This window comes from Aotus nancymaae, unplaced genomic scaffold (genome assembly GCF_030222135.1).
Source record: "Aotus nancymaae isolate 86718 unplaced genomic scaffold, 86718_ANA_hifiasm-v0.15.2.pri h1tg000012l, whole genome shotgun sequence".
NCBI classification, from domain to species: Eukaryota; Metazoa; Chordata; class Mammalia; order Primates; family Aotidae; genus Aotus; species Aotus nancymaae.
In genome coordinates this window covers 13678589-13691736 of record NW_026988423.1, presented here as the reverse complement: position 1 = coordinate 13691736, position 13148 = coordinate 13678589, and the positions used below count along the sequence as shown (strand labels likewise).

The following is a 13148-nucleotide window of genomic DNA, read 5'->3' as shown; positions in this document are numbered from 1 at the left end:
TTTAATTTATAAAGATCACACAGATCTGTCCCTAACTTTCATCATGATCATGTCTGTTATTTTAGCCCTTAAAGGCTTGGTTTTCTCATCTATAAGAAGGAAGCTATAAGAAGATGATTACACAGTCTCTGTGTTCACAGGCCAAAACAAAAAACCTGCTAGGAAGCCACAGGAATACATGTATTATATATGCTACAGGAATAAAATTCCTTGTCAGTAATCAAGCACTTACTGATATCCTCCTCAACAAAAGACAATTTGTTGTCAGCTTAAAACAAGTTGACCAATCCCAGTCTCCACTAATGCACACTTGTTAGCTGTGTCTGAAATTAAAATGGTTTTAATTTTCATATAATGCTTAAATACTTTCCATCTGAACCCTGTATTTAAGATGCTTTGGCATCTCTCAAGGTACTCCTACTTTCTTGTTCATCACCATTACACTATACGAACTTGGCTTCTTCCAACCCTCCATCTATATTCTGTCACCTCTTATATCATTTAAGCTATTAATATTAGGACCAATGATATAGCCTCTTATGATTACATTTCTTTTTTAACCCTGTAAATCTCCTTCATCACTCAATTAATCAATTCAAACATCCAGAGACTAACAGATCAAGTGAGTATTTTTAACTCTTAATATTAGAGTTAATATTATGCCATGACATTAATATTAAGGGTAAGAACTGAAGCTAGAGCAGGTAAGTGATAGTACAAAAAAAAAAAAAAGATGTAAAGACAATTTCTAGGTACAAAACACAACTAATTAACAGGATGAAACACATGAGCTACTAGAGAACAAGTTATATTAGCTAGGTGGTGGCATGGAAATGTTACTATAAGGGTAAGAAATGGCAGAAGAATGAAATGAAACGCCTGCTGTACACAGATGAAAGATGACCCAGAAACTATCATTAAAAATGTTAGGGGAAAAAATCCATATAAATCAGATGCAGAAGGATTGCTGACATCCTGCCACAGGTTTCAAAGGTTAACTCTATCTTTTAAAGATATATTAGACACACACGCAAAATATGGCTGCAGAACTGTAAGAACCAATTAATGTTCCCTTCAGATAGTCAAGTTACATGGAAACACTTGGAAGATAATGATTGATAGTCATGTATTTTATATTAAATCACATCCACCAAAATCAGACCCTATAAACCATTCCAAAAGAGGTGCATTTATATAGAAACACAAGGGGCAGCAAACCTGACCCCAATGGGGTTCATCTAATGGTCTCAGACACATATACCAAGGAACTCAAGAGTGTATACATTTACTCCTAGAGGTCAAGCGATCGAGACCATCCTGGCCAATACGGTGAAATCCTATCTCTACTAAAAATACAAAAATTAGCTGGGCATGGTGGTGAGAGCCTGTAGTCCCAGCTATTTGATAGGCTTAGGTAGGAGAATCGCTTGAACCCAGGAGGCAGAGGCTGCAGTGAGCTGAGATTGCGCCATTGCACTCCAGCCTGAAGACAGAGCAAGACTCCATCTCAAAAAAAAAAAAAAAAAGATTCAAATGAAGAGTGACTCTGTCTCCTTACAGCATTTTCACCTAAGAAAATCTTTAAGACCTTTTCATAATGTTCTTGTTTAAAACAAATTATAGCTCTCCATGGCCTATTTCTCTAAGTCCAAACTCCTTGTGCTAGCACTTCAAGGATTCCCCCAAGCTTCCAGTTTCCTTTAATCATATTAACTCTGTCATTAGTACCTCCCTTCTGTAAAGAAGCTTGTTTAGATTGAGCATGAAGTTTAAAATTCTCAACTTTTAAATCAATGGACTCTTAATATAATCTAATACATAGTACTCTGAAAACAAATGCTGAGCAAGTCACACTATTCATCACATTTCAATTGTTTCTGGCAAAGGTAGCAAATAGATAATAGCAAATAGACAGATTTTAAAGTGAAGGAATTTGTCAAGGGTTGTTTCTGTACAAGTTTTCCTTGACTGATTGATTGATTGATTGATTGGCTGTAGATTTGGGGTCTCACTTTGTTGATCAGGCTGCTCTCAAACTCCTGACTTGAAGCAATCTTCTCACTTCAGCCTCTCAAAGTGTTGGGATTACAGGCATGAGCCACGGTGCCCAGTCCCTCCAGTATTTTGTTATTTAATTCCATATAAAATAACATGGAATAATGTCCCCTTTTTACAATTCAAGGAAAATTTTTAGCAGTATATTTAATGTAGTTCTTTGAAAATGAAAAAAAAAAACATAAAACCCTAACTCTGTTTGCACAGAACATATCTTAGTGCATCAAATACTTAGGCATAAAGGACTCAGAAAATGATAAGAAAAAAAAGAATAAAGAAAGGAAAAATACAACTCATGTATCACACTTATATCTGTTAATAGGGATTACAGAAATAATAAAAAAGGCCCTAACATGATCAGAAAAGCGTATTTCTAGAACAACCTGAAGCAAAATGAGTAAAAAATAGCACCAGGATTTCCAGGAATATAAGTAAAGGTACCAAATAAAGAAACAAACACACTCTCAGTGTAGAACTCTTAGTAATGTCTTTCAGATTCATTAAAAGGCTCATATGAGTATTGAGTATATATTTGACACCAATGGTAAAAACATACCTAGTTTTGTTTTCCATATCTTCACTATCTGAATCTTCAGAGCTTCTATACTTATCTGGATCTGGGAGTGTGCTTGGATCAAATCCATCATCATCATCATCACTCCAATCCAGAAAGGCTTCCTCTTCATCTTTGGTCTAAAAATAATAATAATAATAATAAGGGAAACCGTAGTTGAAGAAGTCAATTGATAAAACAATCAGGTTTTATTTCTAGATCCAAATGGATACCCCTCTAATTGACATCCTTAGATTAGAAGCTTTCTATTCTGGTGAAGACCTTTATGTGACTTTCAGAACCACATCATTTGCTAAGAGAATGAAAATCCTTATCATTTCAAAAATAAAGATTCAGAAAACAAATCACTATTATATCCTTTAAACTCAATACAGTAGAAAATTGTCTATTTTATAATGTCCATGTAACTCAACTCAATTATCAAAGGAATAAAGGCCAGGTGCTGCAGCATGCTCCTGTCACCCCAGTTACTCAGGAGGATAAGGCAAGAGGATTGCTTGAGCCCAGGAGTTTGAGGCAGTAGTACACAATGATCGCCTGTGAATAGCCACTGCACACCAGCCTGGGCAATATCTCTAAAACAAAATAAAAATAAACATAAATAAACAGCATATAAAGTTGTTTTAGTGCCCCTCTCCATACATGTCAGTTTCAAAGCTACCAAAAACATTAGGTGAAAATATAAAAGACCAGAAGCAAGAATACAGTAACATTTGTCTGATTTTATGACCACAATAGTTTAAGTCTTAAAAAACTATCAGATCTATTAGCTAGGCATGGTGGCATGTGTCTGTAGTCCTGGCTACTCCAGGGGCTGAGGCCAGAAGATCTATTGTGCCAGAAGGCTGAGGCTCTAGTGAGCCATGATCACACCACTGCATGTCAGCCTGGGTGACAGAGCAAGACCCTGTCTCTTAAAAACAGAACAACAACAATCAGATCTGTACAAGCTTATTTGCAGTGATGGGTCTTCCAAATTCAAATGCAAGTGCAAAGTCACTAAGAACATAGGAAAAGGGGTGAAACACCAAGAAATGGGAAAAGTAATAATGCGTGGGCGGGAACGTATGGAAGCTGAGATCTATTCAGTTTCATGCAAGCAGGTAGGCAAGTGGGCTCCCATGTTTTTAATTTTTGGTGGTTATTTTTGTCAAAAAACAAAATAACACAATGTTAAACTTACTATACATTTATGTTATGAACATCACATAACAAATTTATTTCTGGTAGGCTGGTTTTATCAACTACTAGATAAACTGCAACAATCACTGGCCCATGCATTTAACAGAAAATTATAAGTAGGACTAAAAAAAACTTAAGGGTTTCTTTCAGTTGCCATCTTTACAATTTTTCTTCATACAAAATGATACAAACTTCAATGATTCTATATGATTCTTCTGATTTCAAATGATTAATGCTCGTTCCCAGAAACTGAGTAAGAATTCAGAATAGCATAGCAATGACTATGCTAGCACTATTAGGCTATTCACTATTAAAGTACTCTAATGTTTTTTGATAACCTCTAAACATAAGAAAATAAGAATCAGTCACCACTGCAAAAGTCCCTTATTGTTTTCCTGGTGAGGCTCTCATAAAAAAATAAAAGGTCTGGAAAGAAACTGGGGGGAGGGGGACTAGAAGCATTAAGCAGCACGCTTGACAGCATATTTCATTGTTTACTTGAAAATAATCAAAGATACCAACAAAAATTGGATGTCACCATAAACTCAAGAATACTAATCTCCTGAGCTGTAAGATATTTCTAATTTTCCAGTCTGATGCTCTTAAAGGAATGTGCTGTCTCAAAGTGGAGGCAGAGCAGACTCAAAACAGTTCTAAACATTTTGGTCTCAGGACGCCTTTATACCTAAAAAGAATGGAGGAGGCCAAAGAGCTTTAGTTAATGTGGGGAAGATCTACTGACATTTACTATATTTGAAATTAAAAATAAGAATATATATATATTAATTCATTTAATAAACTCTGTATTAACATAAAAATATATTTTATGAAAAATAGCTGTAATTTCCTAAAGAATTTTTAAATTTTTCATACATTTTTGCAAGTCTCTTTAATGTCTGGCTTAAGTGAAGACAGTTGAATTCTCAAATCTGCTCTGCATTCATTGTTGCAATATTGTTGTGGTTGAAGTATATAAAGAAAACCTGGCCTCTCGTATATAGATTTTGGGTAAGGGAAGAGCATTAAACCTTTTCAGAAAACTGCAGTTATTCTTTGTTGATTTCATAACAATGATATGTAATAGCTTCTTAAAAACTAGTTGCGATATGAAAACTGAAACTGTATCAATGAACTATTTGTACTTTGTTATATTAAAATCCATTGGTCTACCTTGCACTTTGAATGGATATTTAGCAAATGATTTTGGAACATCATACACTGGTCATTTGGAAAATAATTGTTCACTGAATTACATATACTACCTTTATGCAAATCTCCAAATGTTGACACACTTCATTACAAAAGTTTTTTCTCCTTTTTTTTGTTTTGTTTTGTTTGTTTGAGACGGAGTCTCACTCTCTCCCCCAGGCTGGAGTGCAGTGGCTCGATCTCAGCTCACTACAACTTCCATCTCACGGATTCAATAAATTTTCCTGCCTCAGTCTCTTAAATAGCTGGGATTACAGGTGCACGCCACCACACCCAGCTAATTTTTGTATTTTCAGTGGAGACGGGGTTTCACCATGCTGGTCAGGCTGGTTTTGAACTCCTAACCTTGTGATCTGCCTCCCTCGTCTGCCCAAAGTGCTGGGATTATAGGCGTGAGCCACCGTGCCCAGCCTACAAAATACTTTTTTAAAGTCGCATTTGTTAAACATCACCATCAATGTCTTTCTTTCTTTTTTTTAAAATAAACCTTTTTAGTATTGGGAAGCTGTTGGTGGTTACGAATTTTCCAAACTCAAATAATGAGAAATATTGGTTAATATAAGTTTTCCAAAATTCTTGTTTTCCTGAAAGCTCAAATGTCACCATCAGAAACAAATACTTGCAATTGTTTTCCTTGAAGGGTAAGCAAGCATCATCTTCCTACAGCGGCTTTTACAATTTTTCGTTTATCAAAACAGTTGACTAGAATGTATCTAGGAATGGTTTTGTGTACATATTTCTTGGGACTCTGCAAGCTTCTTAAATCTGTAAATAATGTTTTTCACTAAATATAGGGAGTTTCCAGCCGTTATTCCCGCAAATATTTTTATATCTCTTTTTCACCTCTCCTTTCAGGATTGCAAGCACGTGTATAATGGACTACTTCACAGGTTTCATAGGTTCTGTTCCTTTTTCTTCGATCATTTTTTTTCTATTTTTCATAAAGGGCAATTTCTACTGAGTGTTCAGGTTGGCTGTTCCTTTGTTCTGACATTGCCAAACTGCTTTTGGGCCCACCTGGCAATTTTTAAAATTTCAGTAATTGTACTTTTCAGCTCTAGGATTTCCAGGTTTGTCTGTTTGTTTTTTTAATGGTTATCATTTCTCTGCTCAGATCATTTTTTCATTTATTGATACCATATTTTCCTTTAATTCTTTAAATATATTTAAAATAGCTGCTTTGAAGTCTTTGCTAAATTCAAATTTGAGCTAAAAGCCAACTTCTACTGATTGTCTTTTTTTTGGGTAGAGATCACACTTTTCTGTTTAATTCCATGTAGAAAATTTTTAATTTTTATAGTAAACTAGAGATTATAGATAACATAATACTGAAACACTAGATTCTATCATGTTTTCTGAGGATTATTGAACTTGTATTCTAACAGGTAGGTACCTTGCCTGGATTAAAACCACACTCTAATCCATAGTAAGGAGCTGCTTATATGTGTTTTGATCTTGTGGCTTCTAGTTTCCTATGGGTCTCCCCTGAGCCCGTACAATGTGGCACTTAGCCAAGAATTGAGGCAGAGTTGGGCTTATCCTCTCTACGTCTGCCTCTGGAGATTCCCCTAATTTCCAGCTGCTCTGCTGGCTTTGAGATATGTAGTCTGACACTTTGAGCAGATATCATTCAACTGTATTAACATATAATGCCACCATTTACTATGTCCCTTTAGTATTACAAAACAAGTAACCCTTACAAAATATGTAAAATTTAGTAAGACAATTTCATAGTAAAACTTAATATAAATACTTTAACACAACATTCCAATATAAATGTTTATTTACATTGGGGTATAAAAAATACTAATTCAAAGCAATAAAAATTTACTTTCAAATGGATAAAATGCTATTTGGATTTGTTTTAATGTGACTCTTGTAATTGACAACATCCAGGCCTTCTGACCTACAAAATGATTGTAATGTTCATACTATACCATATTGTCTGTGGTGCATTACAGTCAGTTCATGACAATGACCAATAAAATGTGTAATACCTGTATTATGGAAAGTATAATGTGACTAATACCTTAATTTATTAATAAACAAAACCACTATCATTTACAACAGAAGTCACTAAGTTAAAAATAATATCACCATAATGAAAACATTCTAAAGTACTAGGTCTTTTCAGCAAAGCCTAGAAGTATGTACTTTCTAGCCATATACGATAAGAAAATGGACATTCTTAGCTGCTCTGTCTCTATCTTTGATTTCATGAGTCATTTAAGAGATAATTTACAAAAATGGGACTGTGAAAGGAAAATAGGGACTGCAAAGTCATTAAGCCAAAGAGAAGTCAAGCTAGGAACTGTGTCAGGCAACCCTGTCTCCTATTTTATTCCTAAGTAAGATAGCTACAAAAGCTACATATCTCCCTCACAATTTGTCCACAAGGATATTAGTGTGGACAAAGGACAGGTAGAACTCAAAGTCATCCCTCTGCTCATGTGAGACAAATCCTTATCTGATTGCTTCTTCTGCCCTATTGTTTCACTAAAGCCAGACTAAGGCATAAGTGACTATTCCTCTACCTCTGTCTCACATGTAAGTTGTGTATTTAGTAAGTGGCTAATCAGACACTCAAAAGAATGCAACTGTTTGTCTCTTATCTACCTATGACCTGGAAGCCCCCCCGCTGCTTCAGGCTGTCCTGCCTTTCCAGACTGAACCAGTGTACATATCTTACATGTACTGATTGATGTCTTATGTCTCCCTAAAATGTATAAAACCAAGCTGTGCCCCGACCACCTTCAGGACCTCCTGAGTCTGTGTCATGGGTGTGTCCTTTAACATTCGCAAAATAAACTTTCAAAATTGGTCGAGATTTGTCACAGATACTTTGGGCTCACAGAACCATCCTCATTTTTTACCTCATTTTGACTTATTTTCATGAGTCAGACAACTATGCTCTGACATATCTATCACCTCACAACTGTCTGGAAAGGCAGGACAACTCGAAGCAGGGAGGGGGCTTCCAGGTCATAGGTACATAAAAGACAAACAGTTGCATTCTTTTGAGTCTCTGTTTAGCCTCTTACTAAATACACAATTTGCATGTAAGGCAGAGGTAGAGGAATAGTCATTTATTCCGTAATCTGGCTTAGTGAAACAATAGGGCAGAGGACGCAATCACATAAGCATTTGTCTCATATGAGCAGAGGGATGACTTTGAGTTCTGTCTGTCCTTTGTTCAGACAGGCTCTACTGTTATGACCTAATCATCTCCCAAAAGCTAAAGAGCATATTCCAAAATTAGAAGGATCTTCAGAACTTGGAATATTCATTTAACAACTGTTTATTGCACACTTACGGGGTGCTGAGCATTGGTATAAAAGAAGAATGTAATCTTGAGACATAGCATGCCAGTAAAGGACTCTGATTCAGCATTTTAACCTTAAGACTTTTAGCAAAATGAAATTTCTTCTAAGTAAGGCTGCTTTGCACAAAATTCATTATTCTTCCTAAATTGCTTACTCACTTGCTTTCTTAATATATGAATATTTTACAGAGCCCTACAGGATACTGATGATGCTACAATTTCATAATGCCCTATTAAATAATGGTGCATCTTATTGATCATCTTTATTTCTTGTCTTTTCTGAGAAATATTACACTAAATAAGATAGTAAGTAACATAAAAATTACAATTCCAGTTCGCTATTTTTCTTACAATAATGAACACTTTAATATGAGACGAGTCACAAGACACTAATTTGACTTCTGCTCCACTGATGGCTAGTTGTGTGTCCTTAGACAATTAACACAGGAAGCTCCTGTTTCATCATCAGCGTAATCTGAACACTGACATCTACCATTCAAGGTTGTTATGAGCACTGGAAGAGAAATGCATGTGATGATGCCTATACTAACATTTATCATCAACCCATGTGTGCACACTGGGAAAAGACATTCCAGCAGTTTGGCAGTCATATCCTTAAGGACCCTCCTGCTTTCTCTAAATTCTAACATAAGCAGAAATATGAAGTGTTTGTATCATCTAAGGAAGCAGAGTATCCTACTATAAAAATAAAAAATATTATACACAAAAGAATCTAATTCAAACTAAATAAATGATAAAGGCTCAAAGGAGTATAAATGTTAGAATGAACCATAGTTCCTGAGGAAGGTAAATAAAAGTACTACAAACCAGGCATTAATAGTAAATCGTTTGATGACTAATATAACTCAAGAATAAAAAGGATTAATAAATACAAAAACACGGATAATATGATTTGGATCTGCGTCCCCACTCAAATGTAATGTTGAATTGTAATCCCCAATGCTGGAGGTGGAGCCTAATGGGAGGTAACTGGATATCACAAGGTAGATTTCTCATGAACGGTTTAGTACCATCCCCTTCCATCCCCTAGGTACTGTCTTTGCGATATGTGGTGGTTTAGAAGTATTTGTCACTCTCCCCACTCTCTCTTACTCCTGCTCCATGCCTTCTGCCATGACTGGAAGGTTTTTTGAGGCCTCCCCAGAAGCAGATGCCACTATGCTTCCTGTATAGCCTGCAGAACCATGAGCCAATTACCCAGTCTCAGGTATTTCTTTATAGTAATGCAAGGACAGCCTAATATAATGGATGAACCTCAAATGCATCTTGCTATACTCCAAAAGCCACACCCCAAAGGCTACATATTAGATGATTCAATTGATAAGAAATTCCAGAAAAGGCACACTTATCGGTACAGTAAACAGATCAGTAGGAGGAAGCAAGAGAGCATTTCTGAGGTGATGAAACCACACTGCATCTTTGATTATGATGGATGCATCACTATGCATTTGTCAAAACTCATAGAAGTGAATCACAAACAGTGAATTGTACTGTGGTTTTTTTAAAAAAGGACATCCCCATAGAATATTTTAATAACATTTAAAAGTGTTCACAATGGGTTAGTAGAATATAAAGAACGTACTATAAAACACATATATAGAGAAAACTTCAGGTGGTGGGATTGGATCACAGGATTTTCCCCCCTCCTTTTAAACAATCTAATAGTACCTTACAATAAATAATATTTTTGAAATTAAAGAGGTTAAACATTTTTTAAACTCTAAAAGATCTCTATATGTAATCTATTATGATAACAGGTTCAGGAAAGCTTTAGATTAGGAGTTCTTAACCTGAGGTTCCTGGAAGCCACAAAACCACTGAAACAATATGAAAAATATATAATAAATAAACATAACACATTTTGTGGGGAGAGTAGAGCCGTAACTTTCAAATAGTCCATAGGCAGCCAGCAACCCCCAGTTACTACCGCTTGGTGCTGAACTGATAAGAACATAGGTCTCAAATTAGACTAGCCTGAGCTTTAAGGTCATTCATCCCTGAAAGCCTTGAACATGTTTTAGGTTTCAGCTGCCTGGTGACACACGCCAGTCTTAGGATATTCAGAAGCAGAAAAACAGAACAAAAGTGCAAATGCAACATTTTTTAAGGGCAAAAGTTCCTAACATTTCAATAATTCATAAAACAGCCATGGAATGAGTGGGCTCATGCATCTCTCTGGCACATGGCTACATTTTCAATCTTTGGCCAAAATTGTCCTATCTCAGGGGAAAAGAAAAACCTCGAAGCAGCTAGTTGAGATCTATCTTCAGAGAAATAAACAGAGGAGATGGGTTTTCAGTCATGGACATGTTTGGTTTACTACATTCTTCATGGTTTGTTCCATCAATTTATCATCACTTCTCTAAGTGGGAACCAATCCATTTCTTTCAGTTAGCTATTGAAAAACTACTTTTTGCAGGTATTAAAACTGGCTCAATATATGGTGAAAAATAAATAGCAATTTAAAATCGGAAATGAACTGAATGAATGCAGGTTTTGACAAACACATATGAATGAATCCAGTAGAATGTGAAAATCCATTAACCAAGTGCATTCAAAAAGGCAGAAACACTAAACAGTGGGGAAAACAGTCCTACAAATGTAAAAATTACAAACCATGACAAAGTATCTTGCCCAAAAATGTCACCTTGATACCACTGAATGAAATGTCATTGAATGAACATTTCCAACCAAAGCCACTGTTTTCCTTTAGCATTTTGTAAAGAGGCCTCAGTCACTTCTGCTGAAACCACCCCACTCTAATAGAGCAGGATCATTTCCAAGTCACTGGTTTTAAATAAAATGTCCATTTATAAAAAGAAAAATCAGAGCAAAAAAATTTTTTTTTCTTTTTCTCTCCCTCCCACTTCCCAATATAATGCCGATGACTCAAGGTAAGTGGATTAAAACAAAAACCTTAAAATTAAAGGTACTTTGAATTGGAAAATAGGCAGTCTTCAAAAAGTTAATCATCAAGTTCTCATATAACCCAGCAACTACAATCCTGGGTATATACCCAAGAACTGAATACACATCCACAGAAAAACCTGCACATAAATGTTCATAGCAACATTATAATAGTCAGGAAGTGGAAACAATATAAATGTCCTATAAACGGTAACTGGATAAATAAAATGTAGGCTACCCATACAAAGGAAAAAAATTATCTCTTGAATCTGTGGTGGATTGGTTCCAGGACCCTTTATAGTCATCCCTCAATATCCATGGTTGGTTAGAATCAAACAAAATTCATGGGGCCTGAAGTCCCTGATATGAAATGGTATAGTATTTGCATATAACCTATGCACATCATCCCATATACTTGGTCATCTCTAGATTACTTATAACACTTAATGTATTATAAATGCTATGTAAACAGTTCTTATACTGTATTGTTTAGGACATAATGACAAGAAGAAGTCTGTGCATATTCAGGACAGATACAATTTTTTTCAACTATTTTTCATTCATGTTTGGTTGAATCCATGGATGAGGGATTCACAGATATATGGAAAGCCAATTGTACTGTCAATGAAAGAAATGAAGTACCGATACATGCTACGACATGGATGAACCCTGAAATCGTTATGTTCGGTGAAAGACGCCCATTGCAAAGGACCACATATTGTACGAATTGTCTTACATGAAATGCCCGGAATAGGCAGATCATGAAGACAGAAGGTAGATTAGTAGTTGCCAAGAATGAGGCGAAGGGGGAGTGAAATGGAACCAAAGGGTACTAGATTCCTTTTGGGGGTGTCAAGATGTTCTGAAATTAGATAGTGGTGCTGGTGGTGGCACAACTTTATGATTATTAAAAGCCACAGAACTTTATTTCTTCAAAGACATCAGAATTGTAGGTCTTTTGTAGACATGTATTCAATTCTTTTATTATGTAGCTGGGATTGTAGTTGCTGGGTTGTACGGTAACTCTATGACTAACTTTTTGAAGACTGCCTATTTTCCAAAGCAATCTAGTTTTACAACATATAAATTATCACTATTTTAAAAATAAAAAATTAAAGGTTACTTATTTTAATTTTTAATATAAAGATGCAAAATGTTTTTACATTCTACTTTTAACATAGAAAGTATTATTTATTTTTTCTTTTTTCTGTTTTTCTAGAAAGTATTATTTAATGATATAAAAATTCTCTTTAATTTCTCTGAAATGGTCAATCCAATTGTACATTAAGAGAAAAATTAGATAGGAAGGGAAGAGGAAGAGACAGCATCTTAGCATAAGTTAAAAAACTCAGACTTAATAAGTTCATGAACACTTCCTGATTTCAAATCCCATCACTGCCTGAGATGCTAAAGAGATTATACTCACTTAAATTTTAAAAAGTGAATATTCAATAAGAGAAAAAAAATCCTTAACTTTTTAGCTTAAAGCAGGGTAAAGGCTATAACCATAGAAAGTGTTAATACTACCATTACACAAATTCAGATTTGAAAACTGAGACTTAAAGGGGCCAAATAACTTTCTCAATGACGCAGTTTATAGAGTCGGAAAGAAATCCCAGTATGTTTCACTCCAAAGTCCAAAGTCCAACCTCTTCCCATATGTCATGAAGATCCAACTTCACTTTTGAGAAATCCAAAGGTATGTCAGCTCAGAATTCTAGGTCCAGTTATTGTTATAGCTCAAACATAGCTAGTAGGCATGAAGTTTTGTGCCCTAAGCCTCTAGCCACAATCATTACTGCACACCTTTAACTCCTCATTTATGTTGCTGTTTAGATACATTCTGTAGCCATAAAAGAAACATTTTATGAGTTACAG

General features: G+C 35.4%; 1 protein-coding gene across 1 annotated transcript in view; it reads right to left on the bottom strand.

The window, feature by feature from the left end:
* DDX10 (DEAD-box helicase 10) overlaps positions 1–13148 on the bottom strand; it is a 269719-nt gene that overhangs the window by 25508 nt on the left and 231063 nt on the right. Inside the window, exon 17 of the mRNA XM_021671095.2 lies at positions 2612–2748. Coding sequence (XP_021526770.2) covers positions 2612–2748 — 137 coding nt within the window. The remainder of the gene's footprint in view (positions 1–2611; positions 2749–13148) is intronic.